The sequence below is a fragment of the Vulpes lagopus genome, chromosome 5 (assembly GCF_018345385.1).
Source record: "Vulpes lagopus strain Blue_001 chromosome 5, ASM1834538v1, whole genome shotgun sequence".
Lineage (NCBI taxonomy): Eukaryota > Metazoa > Chordata > Mammalia > Carnivora > Canidae > Vulpes > Vulpes lagopus.
Genome location: NC_054828.1, coordinates 98439097 through 98459006, shown reverse-complemented (window position 1 = coordinate 98459006; position 19910 = coordinate 98439097). Strand labels below are relative to the sequence as shown.

At 39.0% G+C, this 19910-nt stretch overlaps 1 protein-coding gene across 1 annotated transcript in view; it reads left to right on the top strand.

Moving 5' to 3' along the window:
• The window catches only part of ACOXL (acyl-CoA oxidase like), a 351756-nt gene that overhangs the window by 197982 nt on the left and 133864 nt on the right, over positions 1 to 19910 (top strand). The window contains exon 13 of the mRNA XM_041756084.1: positions 385 to 474. Within this exon, the coding sequence (XP_041612018.1) occupies positions 385 to 474 (90 nt within the window). The remainder of the gene's footprint in view (positions 1 to 384; positions 475 to 19910) is intronic.

Below are 19910 nucleotides of genomic sequence, written 5' to 3'. Positions count from 1 at the left end.
GAAAGGCTTGGGATGGGGGAGGCATCATTCTCCTGCATATTGTAGGGTATAATCACTAATTTCTTGACATTTATTAGAATTCATAAGATTTGGAAGAGAGATAGAAAAAATCAGCACAGTTTGTTGAAATATTTTGGAAGAATGTAACATGACTATTTTCAAATGTTTTTACTAATAGTGAAGGCAAATCCAAAATAACATTTATGGATCAAAAGCAAATGTGATGGTTCAGAATTCTTGGAATGGTTATTCTGGGAGGGAGAACTATGGTTATTTTATTCTTTTCCATTTTATGTATTTTTGTTTAATTTCAAAGAAAATGTTAGTCCTTTATAACAATGGAATTGAAAATTGGAAATGTTTCTTTTCTTTTTTCTGCAATAGGGTTACATGATGGAAAACCGAATCTCGGGCCTAAAATGTGACACAGATGTGTTTGTAACTTTTGAAGGTGACAATGTTGTTATGCTGCAGGTAAGATTCAGGAAATGTTATTCTTTCTTAAACGGCTTGCTTTTCAAGATCAAGAGTTATCCAAAAATCTGAAGTATTTCATATGTTTTATCTTCATCTGATGTCTTTATTTAATTGGCAGGTGTTTTCCTGTTAAGCTCTTGATTTTTGCAGTAGTTGAACAAGGGATTAAATTATTTCTCTCCTAGCTGATCTTTGACATTGAACTATATCCTTTTTGGTTTTAGAAAACTTCTTGTACGTATTTAGTTAGAGTCTTCTATTGGGAAGGCTATTCCAAAAGAATACGTGAGGACCCAGAAGATGAATAGACAAAAGACATGAAAAGGCAACTTATAAAAGGAGGGCAATTGATCAATCTCCCTCGCAATCAGAGACCTGCACATGAGGGCAAACTACACTACTGTTTTTTCCATCAAATTGGTTCATGTTTAAGAGCATATTGAAGCCTCAGTGTTGGTGAGAACAAAAGAGGCACTCTTCCATGTTGCTGTTAGGCTGTGTGTGATTCCACTTTTGGGAGTATCTAAGGTAATAATCCTAAGTACAGAAAACTTTAGGGCACAAACATTTTCATTAGTACATTATTTATTATAGCAATAATGTTGGAATCTAAATTTTCAACAATAGGAAAATGATTATGTAAATCATGTTCTGGCCATTCAGTGGGGAATTATATAGCTTTTAAAATTGTACTTACACAGAGTTTATTACAGAAATTAAAAACTTATGATATGGTAAGTAAAAATGACATAAAGTTATATATACAATGTGGTCACAGTTTGATGTTTTTACAAAAGAAAAACAAGGACTTATGGTTCTGCTAAGATGGAATGACTCTACTCCTCCCAGGTTCTCCCCCTTAATAACTGAACCCTCTGGATGCAACACAACAAACAAGCATAGGAAGACCCTTAAGGGGAGAAAGAAAGAGGCAGGCTGCCTAGGGATCTTGGAACTGGAAGAAGGAAAAGGCAGTAATGTGTCTGGGTTTCCTTATTGCTTCCCATAAACCTGGATAGGGGCATATGCATATGCCTTGAATTTCCAGTAGGCACAGACAAACTCCAGAAAAGCCTGTTCCCCCTAGCCAAAGGACAGGGAAGATGATGGCCTAATAATAACAACAAAAAAACCTTTTCTAGCAATACTCTTTCTACATTAGTCAAACAAAATGGAAAAACTGAACAAACACACACACCAATTTCAGCAGGGCCTAGCAGGAACTGATCTTTCACCTGACTTCTGATCCATGGAAGTAGCCAGAAGCAGGTGGTAACACTCCCATTACTCAACCTGGTGTTGTTGGTGGGGCTGAGCAGGGAATTAATCTTCTATCCTCTGCCTAGTGGAAGCAAATGGAGCTTAGATTTTTACATCAGAGTAACGTCAGCAGGGCCCACTGGTGAGCTAATTCCTCACCTCTACTCAGCAGCAACAAGACCCTTTGGGGTCATGTAAGGTGAAACAAATCACCAGTATCCTTTAACCCTATACCCAGTGTCAGCAGGATCCAATGGAGAGTTGAGCCCCTACCTCCACAACTAGAAGGGAGTTCATCAACTAGACCAACACAGGAGGTATGATAAAAAACAAGAAGACTCAAACAACCAATAATAGGCATGAAAATGGGTATATCATTAGTTTAGTTATCTTGTAGAAACTAAGAGAATGATGAAGGAACACTAGAAAATAACTTTACATTAATAAATTTGATGACTGGGATCCCTGGGTGGCGCCGCGGTTTGGCGCCTGCCTTTGGCCCAGGGCGCGATCCTGGAGACCCGGGATTGAATCCCACGTCGGGCTCCCGGTGCTTGGAGCCTGCTTCTCCCTCTGCCTGTGTCTCTGCCTCTCTCTCTCTCTCTGTGACTATCATAAATTAAATAAATAAAATAAAATAAATAAATAAATAAATAAATTTGATGACTTAGTCAAATTAATCAATTCCTCAAAAACCGCAAACACCCTATCCTAACCAGCTTGAATAGACAATCTGAATAGTCCTATAATCTCACAGAAATTGAATTTTTGATAATTATAAAATGCTTCTCCCAAAGAAATTTCTGAGCTGAGGTTTCATTGGAGAATTCTATAAAACACTTAAGGAAGAAGTTTTTGGAATCTCTTCTAGAAAACAGGAGAGACAGGAACACTACCTAACTCATTTTTTAAATTTTTATTTTTATTTTAGAGAGAGAGAGTGCATGAGTGAGGGGAGGTACAAAGGAAAAGGGAAAAAGGGAGAATCTTTTTTTTTTTGTATTTTTTTTATTGGAGTTTGATTTGCCAACATATAGCATAACACCCAGTGCTCATCCCGCCAAGTGCCCCCCTCAGTGTCCATCACCCAGTCACCCCATCCCCCCCGTCCACCTCCCACTACCCCTTGTTCGTTTCCCAGAGTTAGGTGTCTCTCATGTTCTGTCACCCTCACTGATATTTCCCACTCATTTTCTCTCCTTTCCCCTTTATTCCCTTTCACTATTTTTTATGTTCCCCAAAAGAATGAGACCATATAATGTGTCCTTCTCTGATTGACTTACTTCACTCAGCATAATACCAAGAGAGAGAATCTTAAGCAGGCTCCATGCTGGGCATGGAGCCCAATAGGGGGATCAATCTCATGACCCTAAGATCATGACCTGAGTGAAATCAAGAGTTGGATGCTTAACCAACTGAGCCACCCAGTTATCCCAGCTCATTTTATATAGTTTGTATTATTCTGATACAAAAAGTAGACACTACAAAAAAGGGAAAACTACATATCAGTAACTCTCATAAATATAGATATAATAATATTCAACAAAATATTAACAATTGAATCTGACAGTGTATAATATGAATTATACACCATATCAAATGGTATTTATTCCTGATATGCAAGAAAAAATCAGTTGATGTAGTCCATTGTATCGTCAGACTACAGGAGAAAGAAATCATATGATCATATTGGTTTACACAGTTAAAGCTTTTGGCAAAATGATGATGTAAAAATCTTATTAAACTGGGAATAGTAGGGAGTTTATTCAACTTGATAAAAAGTGCTACAAAAAATATATCTAACATCACGCTTACTGGTGACATGCTGAATGCTTTCCTTCTAAGATCAGGATCAAGTCAAGGATGTCCACTTGCACTACTATTATTCATCACAAAGCTAGAATTTTAATCAGACAATAAGGCAAGAAACAGAAATAAAAGACATAGATATAAGGGAAGAAATAAAAACTTTCCCTGTTTGCACATTATCTGATTGTCTACATAAAAAATCTGTGGAATCTACCCCAAAAGTCCTAGAACTGAGTTTAACAAGACTGAAGGATATAAGATCAATACACAAAAATCAGTCTCATTTCTATATACGAATAACATATGTAAAAACTGAAATTAAACACACAATAACATTTAAAATTGTTCCAGAGAAAATGACGTACTTAGGTGTAAATCCAATAGATAGGCATAGTATCTATATACTGAAAATTACAAAATGCTTGAAAGAAATTTTTTAAAGTCCTGGGTAAATGGAGAGACATACTATATTTATCAGTTGGATAACTCTGTGTAGGAAAATGTTGATTCTGTGCAAATTGATCTATAGATTTAATAAAATTCCCATAAAAATCACAACAAAATTTTTTGTAGACACAGAAAAGCTTATTCTAAGACATCATCAAAATGGTGAAATAGGAGTTTTCTACCATCTTATGCCCAAAGAGCACCAATTCTGATAATCATCCAATGATGATAGTGCTTTTGTGTAAGTCCAAGAGTCCAGTGAAGTTCCAGAACACTGTTGGAGCAAAAAATAGTGAAATTGGATGCATTGAAGAGGGTAAAAAGAAGAGTTTCACTTTGCCCATGTCAGCCCTCCCTCAACACAGCACAGCTCAGTGACGAGAAATCTTACAGCATGTGATTTCTCCCATGGGGTAAAGTGAGAATATGTGAGTAAGCACCCAGATTCCCCAGCTGTGGGGGACACTGCCCAAAAGGCCTATATCTTTCTCCTCTCACTCAGATTTCTGAGGTATGTTGCATGACATGGAGTGCAAAGAGCAACTGGGAGAATAGCAGCTAGGGCTCTCAGAGGACAGTGATTGAACATGGATCCTCCTAACTGCTTTGCAGACTCCTTCAGGAAACCCATTTACGAGCCACGGGGGCCCCTCACTGACAGATCCTCCATGTTGGTCCACAGGCACCCACAATACTCTTTGCCTCAGTCACGCATGTCACTATTCCATGGCTAGTTGTCAATGTACACTCCCAGGGGCAGCAAGAGCCAGCCTTTGCAGACAGCTATTGAGCACATATAGAAAGCCAGCCCAACTCTGTGGGATTGGAAGAAAGCATACCAACTTGAGCATTCAGTGCCATCCAAGGAAAAGTAAACAAGAAGCTGCAAGCACTAATCCTGGTTTTGCAGGATCAAAAGAAGTCGTACAATCTTAAGATCTATTCCCTAAAAGGGAGTAAGAAGTATGGAACATGTGTATCCATAGAAGGTCTGAGAAAGCCTCAGAATTCATGCAGGGCTGATGGGAGATATTTCTCTCCCAAAACCAGTCAGTAAAGACTGGAGGAGGTAACTGCTTCTTCAAATGTGAAGACAGCAGTGCAAGACTTCAAAGAACATGAGAAATGAAGGAAACATGACACCACCAAAAGGGAAACAATGATTTTCTAGTAACTGATCCCAAAGAAGAGGAGATCTGCAATTTTCCCAAAAGCAATTCAAAATAGTTGTTTTAAGGAAGCTCAGTGAGCTACAAGAAAACACAGAAAGATAATTCAATAAAATCAGGAAAGCAAGACATGAAAAAAAATGAGAAATTTCACAAAGAAATGAAAATCATCAAAAAGAATCAAATAGGATTACAGAGTTGGGGAATACAATGAATGAAATGAAAAATGCAATAGAAAACATCAACAACACACCTGCTTGAGCAGGAAATGAATTGTGAAGGAGAATACAGGTCATTTGGAATTATCTACTCAGAGGAGAACAAAGGAAAAAAAGAAAAAGAGGGAAGAAAGCCTACATGAACTGTGGGACACCATTAAGAGAAGCAATCTATGCACTCTGGAATCTCAGAAGGAGAAGAGAGAGAGAAAGGTATAGAAAGTTTATTAAAGAAATAATGGTTGAGAATGTCCCAACTCTGGATTTGGATATCCAAATTCATGAAGCTTGTAAGTCCTCCTTTTCAACTGAAGAAGATCTTCCTCAATGTATATTATAATAAAACTGTCTAAAATAAAAGACAAAGAACTTTAAAAGCAGCAAGAGAAAAACATTCCTCAAAAACAAGAGAACCTCCATAAGGCTGTCGGTGGATTTGTCAGCAGAAACATTACAGGCCAGGAGAGAGTGAGATGATATATTCAGATGCTGAAAAAAAAAAAACAAAAAAAACAAAAAAACCACCCTGCTAAACAAATATTTAACCTGGCAAAGTTTCCTCCAAAAATGAAGGAGAGTTATAGACTTTCTCATGCAACAAAAGCTTAAGGGAGTTCATCACCACTAGACCTGCCTTGCAAGAAATGATGAAAGGAGTACTTCAAGCTGAAATGAAAGGACACTAATTAATAAAATGAAAACATATGAAATATAAAACACAAATGGTAAAAGTAAGCATATAGCCAATTCAGAATATTCTAATACTGTAATATGGTAGTATGTTAAACATTCAACCCTACTATAAAGGACAAATTTTTAAAAACTACTGTAACAGGCAGCCCAGGTGGCTCAGCGGTTTAGCACCACCTTCAGCCTAGGGTGTGGTCCTGGAGACCTGGGATGGAGTCCCACGTCAGGTTCCCTGCATGGAATGGAGCCTGCTTCTCCCTCTGCCTGTGTCTGTGCCTCTCTCTCTGTGTCTCTCATGAATAAATAAAATCTTTTTAAAAATTTAAATAAATAAAAGTTTAAAAACCCTACTGTAACCACAATAATTTATTAAGGGACACACAATATAAAAAAATGCAAACTATGACATCAAAAACAAAATGAGAGGAGTAAAAAGGTAGAATTTTTGTATGTGATGGAAGTTGTTTTAAGCTCAAAATAGACTGCTGTATCTATATAATATTTTGTGTAAGCCTCATGATAATTACAAAGCAAAAAGCCATAGCAGGCACAAAAGATAAGGAAAAGAGAATCAAAGTGTATCTCTGTGGAAAATCATCAAATCACAAAGGACAATGGCAAGAGAGGGAAATAGGAACAAGGGAGCTACAAAACAGCCAGAGAACAATAAGATGGTTGGTGCAAATAAGTCTTTTACAAATACATAGTTATTTAAATGTAAATGGATTAAATTCTTCAGTCAAAAGGCATAAAGTGGCGAGTGGAATAAAAAAAAACACAATACCCAACTATATCCTGTATATGAGACTTGCTTCAACTTTAAAGACATATATATGCACAAAATGAAGGGATGGAAAAGATATTCCATGCAAATGGAAACCACAAGAGAGTAGGGGTAGCTACACTTATATCAGACAAAATAGAATTTAAGTCAGAAAATCCAACAAGAGACAAAGAAGGTCATTATTTAGTGATAAATAAGTCAATTCATTAAGAGGTTGTAGCAACTGCAAATATAATGCACCCAACATTGGAGTATCTAAGTATATTAAGTAAATACTAATAGACCTGAAGGGAGAAATAGACAATGCAATAATCGTAGGGAACTTTATTTTTTATTATTTTTTAAAGGTTTTATTTATTTATTCATGAGAGACACACACACACAGAGAGGCAGAGACACAGGCAGAGAGAGAAGCAGGCTCCCTGCAAGGAGCCCAATGTGGGACTCGATCCTGGATCCTGCGATCACACCCTGAGCTGAAGGCAGATGTTCAACCACTAAGCCGCCCATGCGTCCCTGTGGACAACTTTAATATCTCACTTTAAATAGTGGATAGATCACCTAGACAAAAACAAGATATAGGGAAACTTTAGACTTGAACTACACTTTAGACTAAATGGATGAAACCAACATATACAGAACATTCCATCCAATAACAGCAGAATGTGCATTCTCTTCATATGCACATGGAACAGTTTCTGGGATAGGTCATGTTAGGTAGCAAAACAAATGTTTGCACATTTCAGAAGATTGAAATCTTACCATCTATCTTTTCTAACCGCAATTGTATGAGACTAAAAACCAATAACATACTCTACATAGTGCTGGAAATCCTTGCCAGAGAAATCAGGCAAGAAAAAGAAAAGGTATCTAAATTGGAAAGGAAGAAATAACATCATTGCAGGTTACAGATAATGTGATCTTGTATATAGAAATCCTATAGAATCCAGCAAAATTTGCCAGAACCAATAAAGGAATTTAGTATATTTACAGAATGCAAAATCCATGTGCATTTCTGTACACTAACAGCAAAATATCTGAAAAAGAAATAAAGCTATCCTATTGATAACAGCACTAAAGACAATAAAATAGCTAGAAATAAATATAACCACAGAAGTGGAAGATCTGAACACTGATAACTGTAAGACTTTGATGAAAGAAATTGAAGAAGGCACAACAAATAAAAAAATAGTCCACATTCATAGATTGGAAGAATTAATATTGTTAAAATGTTCATCCTACTCAAAGCCATCTATAGATTCAGTGTAATTCCCATCACAATTCCAATGGCATTTTTCACACATAGAAAAAACAATCCTAAAATTTGTATGGAACCACCAAGGACTCTGAACAACCAAAGCAATCCTTAGGAAGGACAAGCCTGGAGGCATCACACTTTCTGATTTCAAGCTATATTACAAAATTATAATAATCCAAACAATGTGGTACTGGCATAAAGAAGGACATTTGGACCAATGGAACAGAATCGAGAGCCCAGAAATAAATCCATTCATGTGTAGTCAATTAATATTGGACAAAGGAGCTGAGAATATTCAATGGAGAAAGGATAATCTCTTTGAGATGTGGTGCTGGGAAAACGAGATGTTGACATGCAAAAAACCGAAATTGGACCCCTACCTTACACCATTCACAGAATTAACTTGAAATGGATTAATACCTAAACATAAGACCTGAAACTGTAAAACTTCCAAGAAAAGAAAAACCTCCCTACACATTGGTCTTGGCAACAATTTTTTTGGATATGATACCAAAACACAAGCAACAAAACTGAAAGTAAAAAAGTGGGACTGCATCAAACGAAAAAGCTTCTGCTCGGAAAGAAACAATGAACAAAATGAAAAGGCAATGTATGAAATAGGAGGGAATATTTGCAAACCGTATATCTGATAAGAGGTTGATGTACAAAATATATAAGGAAATTATACAACTCAGTGGCAAAAAAGAAAATAACCCAATTTAAAAAAGAACAAAAGACCTGAATAGATATTTTTCTAAAGAAGGTCTAAAAATGGCCAACAGGTAAATGAAAAGGTGCTTAACATCACTAATCACCAGGGAAATGTAAGTGAAAACCACAACGAGATCTCTCCTCATACCTGTTAGGATGGCTTTTATAAAAACAAAACAAAACCAAAAGATGAGAAATATTGGCAAGGATTCAGAGAAAAGGGAACCCTCATGCACTGTTGGTAGGATTGTAAATTGGTACAGCTAACATAGAAAACGGTATGGAGGATCTTAAAAAATGAACCTCAACCTAAGTTTCATACCTAATAAAAGTTTTAACTCAAAATTAACTACTTAAATATAGAACATAAAATTATTTAAAAACTTTCCTAAAAAATTTTAAGAGAAAATATTTGAGAGCTTGGACCAGAAAAAAATTCTTAGATTTGATATCAAAAGCGTAATTCATAAAAGGAAAAATTAAAAAGCTAGCCTTATCAAAATTAAGACCTTTTTCTTTGTGAAAACTATGAAGGGGATGAAAAGACAAACTACAGACTGGGAGAAAATAATTCCAAACCACATATCTGATGAAGTACTTGGGTCCAGAAGATATAAAGAAGCTTCAAATGCAACAGTAAAAAACAATCCAATTATGAAATAGGCAAAGACATGAACAGACATTTCACTGAAGAGGATATGCCAATGACAAATGTGAACATGAAAAGATATGCAACATTCTTAGCCAGTAGGGAACTGCAAATTTAAAGCACATTGAGATGCCACTGCAAATCTATCAAAATGCTAAAATTTAAAAAATAATATTTTTATTATGCCAAAGGAAGCAGAACACTGGATAACATATACATTACTAGTAGGTTTATAAAATGTTACAGTGCCTCTAGAAAAAAGCATGCAGTTTCTTAAAAAAACTAAACACATGCTAACCATAAAACCCAGCAATTTTACTCTTGGGCATTTACTCTCAGAGAAATGAAAAACCTGCACATGAATCTTCATAGACAGTGTATTTGTAATAACCCCGAACTAGAAACAAGTTAAATGTCCTTCCATAGGTGACTGGTTGGCCTGACTGATGTGTCCATATCATGGGGTATTACCAGGCAGTAAAAAACAAACAACTGTTGATACTTCCCACAACTTGGATGCTGAGTGAGAGAAACCAATCTTAAAAGGTCCCATACTGTGTGATCATGTTTATATAACATTCTAGAAATGACAAAATCATGATGATGGGGATCAGGTCAGCATTGTCAGGAGTGAGAAAGGGAAAAGAAAGAGAAGTGGCTGTGATTATACAAAAGTAGCATGAGGGATCCTTGGAATGCAACCGTTCTGTGTCTTGCTTGTGGTGGTGGTCATGTCATAAAACTGCATAGAACTAAATACACACACACACACACACACACACACACACACACACACACACACCACAACTACACGTAAAACTAGCAAAAACTGAATGAGCTCTATGTATTATACCAGCATCATTTTTCCTGGTTGTGACATGGAACTGTAAACAATGCAGTGTTTTGTAAAATGTTATGGTAGAGGGTACCTGGGGTCTCTCTGAATCATTTCTTAGAGTTGCATTCTTATAAGCACATAAAAATAAAAAGTAAAAAAGAAAACAGAAACCTTTGCATGGATAAATTAAAAAAGAAATATATCAAAATATTGGAGATAGTAATCCTTATGTTGTAAAGGCTCTGGATGATTGAAAAAAATTATAATGAAAAAAATAAAAAATAAATAAAAAAAACAAAAAAAAAAAGAAAAAAATCTTATCATGAAAAATTGACTAACTTAAAGATAAAGGCAGACATTTTTGGAATTCAGTCGTAAGTTTAGTCCACTGAAAACTAAAATGTTCGGTGGTACTTAGTGGCAGCTCTCCCCTGACCCCTTATTATTTTAGCTTTTAGAGATATCTATAGTTAAGTAAATAATTTAGGGGGAATTATTTAAGAATTGCCCTTTAATTTAGGTCTGCTCTTTTGTTTCCTTCCTACCTAAATATTGTTTTTAAAAAATCTCTCCTTAAAAATATTCAATAATCAGAGGGGCATCTTGGGTAGTGCAGTCCATTAAGCATCTGTCTCTTGGTTTCAGCTCAGATCATGATTTTGGGGTCCTAAGACTGAGCCCCGAGTTGGGCTTTGCCTTCAGCATGGAGTCCATTTGAGATTCTCCTTTTCCCTCTTCCCCTCCCATACGTGCTCCCTCTCTTTCTCTAAAATAAATAAATCTTTTATTTTAAAAAAAGAATATTCAGTAATCAGGCATTGCACTCATTCACATTCTCTATCTCAGCGGGTGATTTAAGTGTGTGAGGTTTTTCAGGAACTTTCTTTTCTAGGAGTATGTTTTAAACTTTAGCATGTAGTTCAGCATTACCTGAGTCTGAAATTATGATTTAGTGCTTTAATTGCAGGCTCTAGCTTGCACCATGGACAGATTGTTTAATTTACTTACAGGATGGTCACAGTTTCTAACTATGAATTAAAATGGAAGCATAGGGATCCCTGGGTGGCGCAGCGGTTTGGCGCCTGCCTTTGGCCCAGGGCGCGATCTTGGAGACCCGGGATCGAATCCCACATCGGGCTCCCGGTGCACGGAGCCTGCTTCTTCCTCCGCCTGTGTCTCTGCCTCTCTCTCTCTCTGTGACTATCATAAATAAATAAAAAAAAAATTTAAAAAAAAAGAAGCTTCTAAAAAAAATAAAATAAAAAATAAAATGGAAGCATAGGGAGAAATAGGGACTACTTGCTGTTTGTCATGTGAATGGGAGAAGAGGCAATGAGAGTGGGAGATTATGGACCACAGTGAGCAGTAATGCATGGATGCTGGGCATCAGGGAGGCTGAGCTGCCTGACTAGGAGGACATGTGCAAGCACAAAGAGGCAGAGCAGCCTTGCAGTAAGAACCCATAGAAAGATTTTAAGGTTCAGGCTGAGAAAGGAAGCCAGGAATGTTCAGTGTACTAGAAAGGAGATAACCAATGACTTGAAAACTAGATGATAATGACCTTCTTTGGCCAATTTTCCAGACAGACATCTTTTAGATGCCAGAAAAATACTACCTCAAGCCATGATTGAATTTTATTCTTAGGCAGAAACACTTATTTTATAAGTAGTATGTGTCAGGAGTCCCCAGATCACCTTCAGGTTTGACAGTTTTCTAGGAGAATTCACAGGACTCAGCATATAGTCATACTCATGGTTGGGATTTATTGTAGCAAAAGGATAAAACACAAAATCAGTGAAGGTAAAAGGCACTTGGGGCAAAGTCTGAAGGAAACCAGACATGAGTTTCTGAGATTCCTCTCCCACTGGAGTTACCCAAGACATACTTAATTTTTCCAGCAATAATTGTGACAGTATATGTGAAATATTGTTTACCAGGGAAGTTCATTGGACACTCAGCATGCAAGGTTTTTATTGGGGGCTAGTCATGTAGGTATCCTCTGCTTAGTGCACATCAAAACTCCAGACTTTCAGAAGGAAAACAGTGATTAGCATAAACCACAGTTTAGGCACAGTGAACCACCTATCAGTCAGGAAATCGTGGGAACTCTCCCCAAATCCAAGTTCCCAGATGCCAGCCAAGGGCCATCCTTGTAAGCAGGCCTTTCCAAGAATAGCAGTCTCTGGCTTGCTGTGCTCTTTTCTGCAGTGATGCCATAGATAAGACAAATGCCCTTCCTAATTTCCTTGCTAAGAAGAAGGAAGATTAAAGGTGTGGTGGGTGGGGAAGAAATCCCAAGGCATCCAGAATTAGGAAGAAAAAATAAGATGCTTAGACATTGCAGCGTAAATATAACTACTGATGACATGAACACATGCATTACTACTCCTCCCTCTTCAAATCCTATTGAAATAACTGGAAGAAAGAATAGAAGGGAACAGATCTGCAGGCTCACTGGCAGCGGGAAAGAGGCCATCAGAGGACCAAGTAACTTGACCTGTTTTCTGGAGAATGGAAAGCAGATGGGATAGAAATGATGGGTCAACCCAAGTGGACAGGGCTAAAGGTGAGCATTGTTACTTTTGTGTATCTCTGGAGAGATGCTGAGTCACAGGGATTGAGACCTGGCGAGGGATTGGGGCAGAGAGCCAGGGATTTCTGTAAAACCCTGCCTAGCCGCAAGATGGCTGGGGTCTCACATCAGAACACTTGACTACACTAGTAGCATCTGCTACAACTCTGAAAACTGCTCTGGAAAGGACATTTGATAGCCTTCCCAGGGAGTGATTGGTCTCCTTGGGTGAGAGACCAAGACCTCTAAGCACATTAGCTTTATGCTGGGGAGGTCAGCCTGCTTGCTTGCCACCAGTTGACATACCCTATAGGAAACCTACATGTCAATCAGTTGACATGTCCTATTTTGTACTTCAGGCTACCTGGCATCGCACAATGATGGGGAAGGAGGCTCTGGCTGCTGGCACTAGTCAACCTGGCCTTCTACTTGAGTGTTGGAATCTGCCCATATTGAGGAGACTACCTTTCTGTGGGCTGGATTTTGCTTTGATTCTACTTCCTGAAGTAGATATAGAAAATTCAGGAGACTAGGGGATAGCAGAACCTGGTCAGTGAGTTTCACAGTATTCCAGTGTTATCTATAGTGCTTTCAACCTTCTGCATGAAGGTAAGACTCTAGTGGTCTTGAAATTGGTGGGGCTGCTGTTCAATGATTGAGGAGATGGAGATAGAGTAGGCATGCACTATAGAGTTTCTATAGGCTTTACATATTTCCCTTTAAGCAAGATGGAAGGTCCTCTGACCCTTTCATTATTTTCCTGGGGCAGAGGTTGTAGACCCTTGGTGAAATTTAATTATATCCTCCACCAAATCCAATTACTACCCACACCCATGAAATCCCATTATAATTTTCTTTGCTTCACTAGAGATACAGCAGAACAGGTGCCTTCCTAATCTACTCTGGCAGATATCCTAAAGATTATCAGTTAGAGGCTTTGCATACTTTGTTCATTACTCTGCAAGCACAGCAAATATGCAAAAATGCAAATGACTATAGTCTAACTTGATTAAAGATTTTGTGTCTGGTTTCCTATAAGAAAGCTGATTCCTTAGAGATTTTAGGCCCCCAAGGATATTCAGATATTTTTATTTTGTTTTTCTTATTTCCAACTTTTACTTGGAAAGTTTTCAAGCAGAAATTTCAAGAGAAAAATGGAAAGACTAGTACAATAACACTTGGATTATACTCTCCACTTGGGTAAATTCTCCACTTCCAAGTGTTAAAACTTTGCTATATTTAAATGTCCTCTTTCTTTTCTTCTTTCTTTTTTTAAGAGAGAGAGAGTCTATGTGCATGTGAGGGGGGAGGGGAAAGGTGGAGAGGCAGAGGGAAAAGGAGAGAATCATAAGCAGGCTTCATGCCCAGTGTGGAGCCCAACACAGGGCTCAATCTCAAGACCCTGAGATCATCACCTAAGTAGAAATCAAGAGTTGGATGCTTAACTGACTGAGCCACCCAGGCGCCCCTAAATGTCCTCTTTCTTATTCTCTCTGTGTGTGCATGTCTAGCCATGTGAAAGTAAATTGCAGACATCTGTAAAAAGTTCATTCATTTTCTAAAATAAAGACAATTTCTTACTGTCTTACTATCATCATACCTAAGCAAATGAACAATAATTCCATAATATTTTCTAATAAGGATGATTAGACATTTAAGGAAAATCAACAAATGAAAATGAAGGATCAAGATGAACAAACAGAACTGCTGGCACTGGAAGGAACAAAATAGAGAAATGAAAACTAGTATCCTTAGAGATTGTGACAACATTACATCCATAAAACAAGAACAGTCTGCTATGAAAAATGAGCATTACACTAAACCATAGTAACCATAGTGTAAAGAAACATAGTAAAGTTAGATGTTTATAAAATTTTACAATTTAGCTAAAGGATAAATGTGAGAAAACAACTTTTCAGAATGAAGATCTGAAAAAAAACAAGTGAAAGGAAATAAGGAAATAAAAGATATGGATGATCAATTTAGGAAATCAAGACATTCCTGGAAGAGTACATAGAGAATACAAAGAGGCAGACAAAATTAGAGAAATAAAAGAAGAGAATTTCCCAGATCTGAAGAAATGCATAAGTCTTTAAATTGGCAGGACCCACTGGAAAGAGTCATAGCCTAAAAACAGCCTGGAGAATTTCAGATAGCTGGGTAAGGACAAAGAGAGGGCACCCAAAACTTAGCCTGAAAAAAAAAAACACTTTATATTATTTGCCAAGAAAAGAGATCATATTGACTTAGCCCGTTTAGTAGCAGTGCTGAAGGCTGGAACAGCACTTCTCCAGTCTAATGTACCCACACATGCCTGGAGATCCTGTTCACGTTCAGATTCTGGGGTGGCTCTGGGGTTCTGTGTTTCCAAAAAGCTCCTAAGTGATGCTGAGGCTGCTGGTCGGCAGAACTCATTTTGAATGGAAAGGGTCTAGAATAAAATGGAAGAATGCCTTTAGAATTCAGAAGAAAGTTATCCTGAATGTAAAATTTCATAGCTAGCCAAACTATCAAATATGAGACAAATTAAGACTTACAGATATTCAATTGCTCAATAAGTTTACCCACTATACACTTTCTGAAAAACATTACTTGTAGAGAACTGCAGAAAGGCATAAAAGGAATTAAGAATCATAAAGACATGTATACTTTCTGGAGCTAATCCGGGAGGAGTATGTATAAATACCTGGATAATAGTGGTGTGGTGAGCCTTGGACACAATTAATCCCAATTAGAACAGGAAGTCAGAGGGATCAAAAAGAATGTCTTCAGGGGGCAATGGTTTCGTTTCCACAAATAGAATGATTAAAAAGCAGGAAGAGGGATCCCTGGGTGGCGCAGCGGTTTGGCGCCTGCCTTTGGCCCAGGGCGCGATCCTGGAGACCCGGGTTCGAATCCCACGTCAGGCTCCCGGTGCATGGAGCCTGCTTCTCCCTCTGCCTGTGTCTCTGCCTCTCTCTCTCTCTCTGTGTGACTATCATAAATAAATAAAAAATTTAAAAAATAAGATAAAATAAAAAGCAGGAAGAGCTTAGTGATGTGATGGAAAAGACACATGTTTCTTCTTGAAACAAGGCGGTGGTGGAGGGAGCAAGTCCATTAAGAATTCAGGAAAAACAAAACCACTCAAGAAAAGCATGCTCCAGATATGAAGCAGACTAAAACATGACATGAGAATCTGTTTCAACTTGACGCTTAGAAGCTTCTTTTTCTAACAGAACAAATCTCACTTAAAAACAGTTATTTCTGGGGCATCCCAGGTGGTTCAGCAGTTTAGCGCCGCCTTCAGTCCAGGGTGTGATCTTGGAGTCCTGGGATCGACTCCCAAGTCAGGCTTCCTGCATGGAGCCTGTTTCTCCCTCTGCCTGTGTCTTGGCCTCTCTCTCTCTCTCTCTCTCTCTCTCTCTCTGTCTCTCATGAATAAATAAATAAAATCTTTAAGAAAAAAAACCCAGCTTTTTCTGGAGTGAGGTTCTAGAAGAAAGGGATTGATCAAGAGACTTTGACTTTTTATTTAAGACTGTTTAGTATGGCTTGAATTTTAAAAATCAAGTATATTTAAAAACTATTTTCTTTAAAATCTCTCCTTTAAATATGAAAGTGAAGAAAGAGAAGGAATGAAGAAATAACACAGAAAGGAAGTCCTCTCTGAGAGAGAGAACAAAGGCCAGTGTCTCTCTCTTTCTCTCAAACACACATGCACATGCACACACACGCATGCACACACATGCACACCCATGCACACCCCTCACCCTCTAGCCTTGGTGTTCTCCCCAACCCCACCACTGGAGAGAGTTCCACATTCTTCTCCCAGACAAGCAGGATCTCGGGTGCTAGAATGGGGCCTTGGGACCAATATGATGTGAAGTGAGGACAGGACCTCAGGCTGCTGAACCTGGACTAAAAACAGTAAACCACAGTAAACCAGAAAGAACATCCTTTCTGGGGCCCCAATCTTCTGGTTGTAGTTGAGCAGCAGGTAGAGGTTCAGATGGCAAAAGGAGAAAAGTGCAGATACCCCTAAAATCAGAGGTGAAATTTGGGTCAAGCCCAATCACAGGGCCATGGAACATCAGTTCTAAAGTGCCTGAGATCTGAATGGCAAGAGGAGCCACTGGTACAGAGTTGATGGGGCTATGGATGACATGTCTATTTACCTGAAGGATCAGCTGCCTTCCCAATCTGAAGGCTCTTGGAGAGAGAGAACAACGGGGTAAGCTGAAGACCTGCTTGACCTCACAGAATCAGCAGCAGATGATTCAAGGGACTTCCCTAAGACCTACAGATGGGAAGTTACACCTAGAATCATCTCCAATGATGGCAGCAAAAACTAAGGAGAGGTGTGTGAAATAAGACCAGAGAGGCAGGCAGGGGCTGGCCTAGTGAAGACTGTGAAGGCCATGGGTGGAGCAGCCAAGAGTGTGCTTGGAACTGAGTTTCACCCTTGAGGAAGATGGTGTCCAGGCCAGGATGGTGTCATTGAAATGGAGTGAGGAGGACAGCTTGAAGATCTGCTTAGGGGATAGAACTGACATGAAGCATTTACAAAATGTGATCATTTGGGGGGAATTTGGAAAGACTTTGGGGTGATGCACTCTTAGGAAAGCTAACCAAACTAACTCAGACAGGCATTCTATTTTTCTATTTCTAAATCCAATGACCAATACACAAAGCTGGCACCAGTTTTTTTCAAAACCAGATGTTTTAGCATCTAGATATTGAAAGCTCTCCCCAAGGGCCCCATGTGTGAGATTTTGGAGAAAGGGAGCCTTCTGAATATGGCCCACTTGTTTAACTTTACTTCTCCGCTCCCCAAAGTGACTTCATTTTCTGTACAGTGAGATTGGTTTTGGCACTATTTTTCAAGTTGATATCTATGAGTTCTGTATGAGAATGTGTTAATTATTTGTTTTGATGATAATCTAAACAGAAATAGTCTAAGTGAGTTATGTAGATTGTCTGGATGACAACTACAACCAAGGACTGCTGTGGGATTCTGGCCTCCATCTTTATATTTACAAACCCTTTGGCAACAGATAATATCACGTTGGTCACTAGAAACCAACAAAGAAAGAACAGATGTAAGTTTCCTATGACTAAAATAATGAAGGCTGAGGGATGCTACGATGTGCTGCTGAAGGAGGATTTCATAGTTAGAGACTAGAACGAGTAGGGCCTCTTTCCCCCCAGCCGTCAGAGGCGTGAGCATAACCCATCCAGGGAACCTGCACAGTCCAGGAGGGCCAAGTTATGCTGCAGAACAGTCTGCCACATGTTATGAGGGCTGTTAATGTGAATCTCATTAGTTTTATAGTTTTGCTTGTATTTAATTTCATAGTTTATAATTGAACAAGAGCCACAAACATAAGGTGTTTATATCTAGTTAAATGTTTTAACATGTTTAAGTAACATTATGATTTGAAACAACTTAAGTCAACATTGAGGATTAAGGAGAATTTTTGTTTTCCTTCAGAAAGGGTTTGTGCATTACTCAAGACATAGAAAACTTCATAGGATTTCTTTTTTTGACATCACCGTTTATTTATTTAGTCACAGATTTAAAACTTCAGTTACTTTTCCATTTGAATAAAGGAAAATAAGTATACCAGTAATATCTACTCCAACTACAGTAGACATTACATTTTTGCTAGGGGGGGTGGGCTTCAGGAGAGGCCAGACATGTGTATGCACTACAGGGAAATTTGCTGCTAGAGGCAGAAAGGAGTGCATGGAGCAGGAGGGAAGGCAAGGGGGATGGGGCTGAGAAAACTTGGGACAGCGGCAGCAGCCCCTGCACTGAGGAAAGTGGACTAACTAGGGTCCTGGGTGGCTTAGTTGGTTAAGCGTCTGTCTTCAGCTCAGGTCATGATCCAGGGCTCCTGGGATCAAGTCCCACATCGGGCTCCCTGCTCAGTCAGGAGTCTGCCTCTCTCTGCTTCTCCTGCAGCTTGTGCTCACACTTGCTCTCTCTCTCGCTCTCTCTCTAGCTCATGTTCTCTCTCAAAATAAATAAATAAAATAAACAAATGTTTTTTAAAAAAGAAAGTGGACAAGCTAGAGTCAGAGAGTTCAACTCGGACCCAACGACCAATGGGGTTACCAGTCAGGACACAGTTGGCTGCATGTAACACAACTCCCACCAATATGGCCTAAACTCTAGGAACATGTATCATCCTCCTTGGTAACCCCAGAGCTGGCTCAGTGGCCTCTCTGCCCTTCAGGCCTGAGCCTATTTCCAGCATTCCACTCCAACAACATTGGAGTGGTTCCTGAGAGGTCTCATCTGCATCTTAGGGGGCATTTGGGAAACCTTGCCCAGAAGCCCTCAGCTGAATTCCTCTGAGATCCCACTGGCCAGGACCTGGCTGCATGAGAGCTGGGGATGAGCACTGAGCATTTTTCACCTCTTTAGTGACAGAAAGTGTGGACCAGAAAGCAAAGCTTTTGTGCGGGCCAATGGCAGCTAGTCACAGACAGCTAACAGGTAGCATCTGTCCTACAAAGTAGGTATCCTCCTGAGCTGGGCTCCACCATTCAAAGAGAACTGGGCTTGCCACAGATGGCTGATTTACAAGGACAGTAAATAGGAAAGGGCAGAGGTAGGGGGTCAGGGGTCCACTCCCAGGTTCCTTACACTGGCTGCATGAGGATCCTTGGGATCCTTGGATGAACCCACACCAGGATTATCAGATCAGATCAGATCAGATCAGGGCAAAGACTCAAGTAACTGAAGCAGGCCCCTTAAATCTCAGAGCTCAGTGGGGACTGGGACAGATGGGGAGCCCTGCCGTCTCTGGGGAGATGCTGTTGCTTTCTTCCCACTGACTGCTGCCTCAAGGAAACATGAGTTCAGGCTTCCCAGAAATTCCAATTTTTCAAGGAAAGAGAAAACATATCATTTGTTTTTACTGTGGAAGGGTGGGCAGAGGGAGGTCAAAGAAAATAAGTCTGTGGGGTGCACTAAGCCATTGAGCCACAGGGCCCGGCACTCAGTAGGTGCAGACCTCTTAATCCTAGCTTGCTTACCT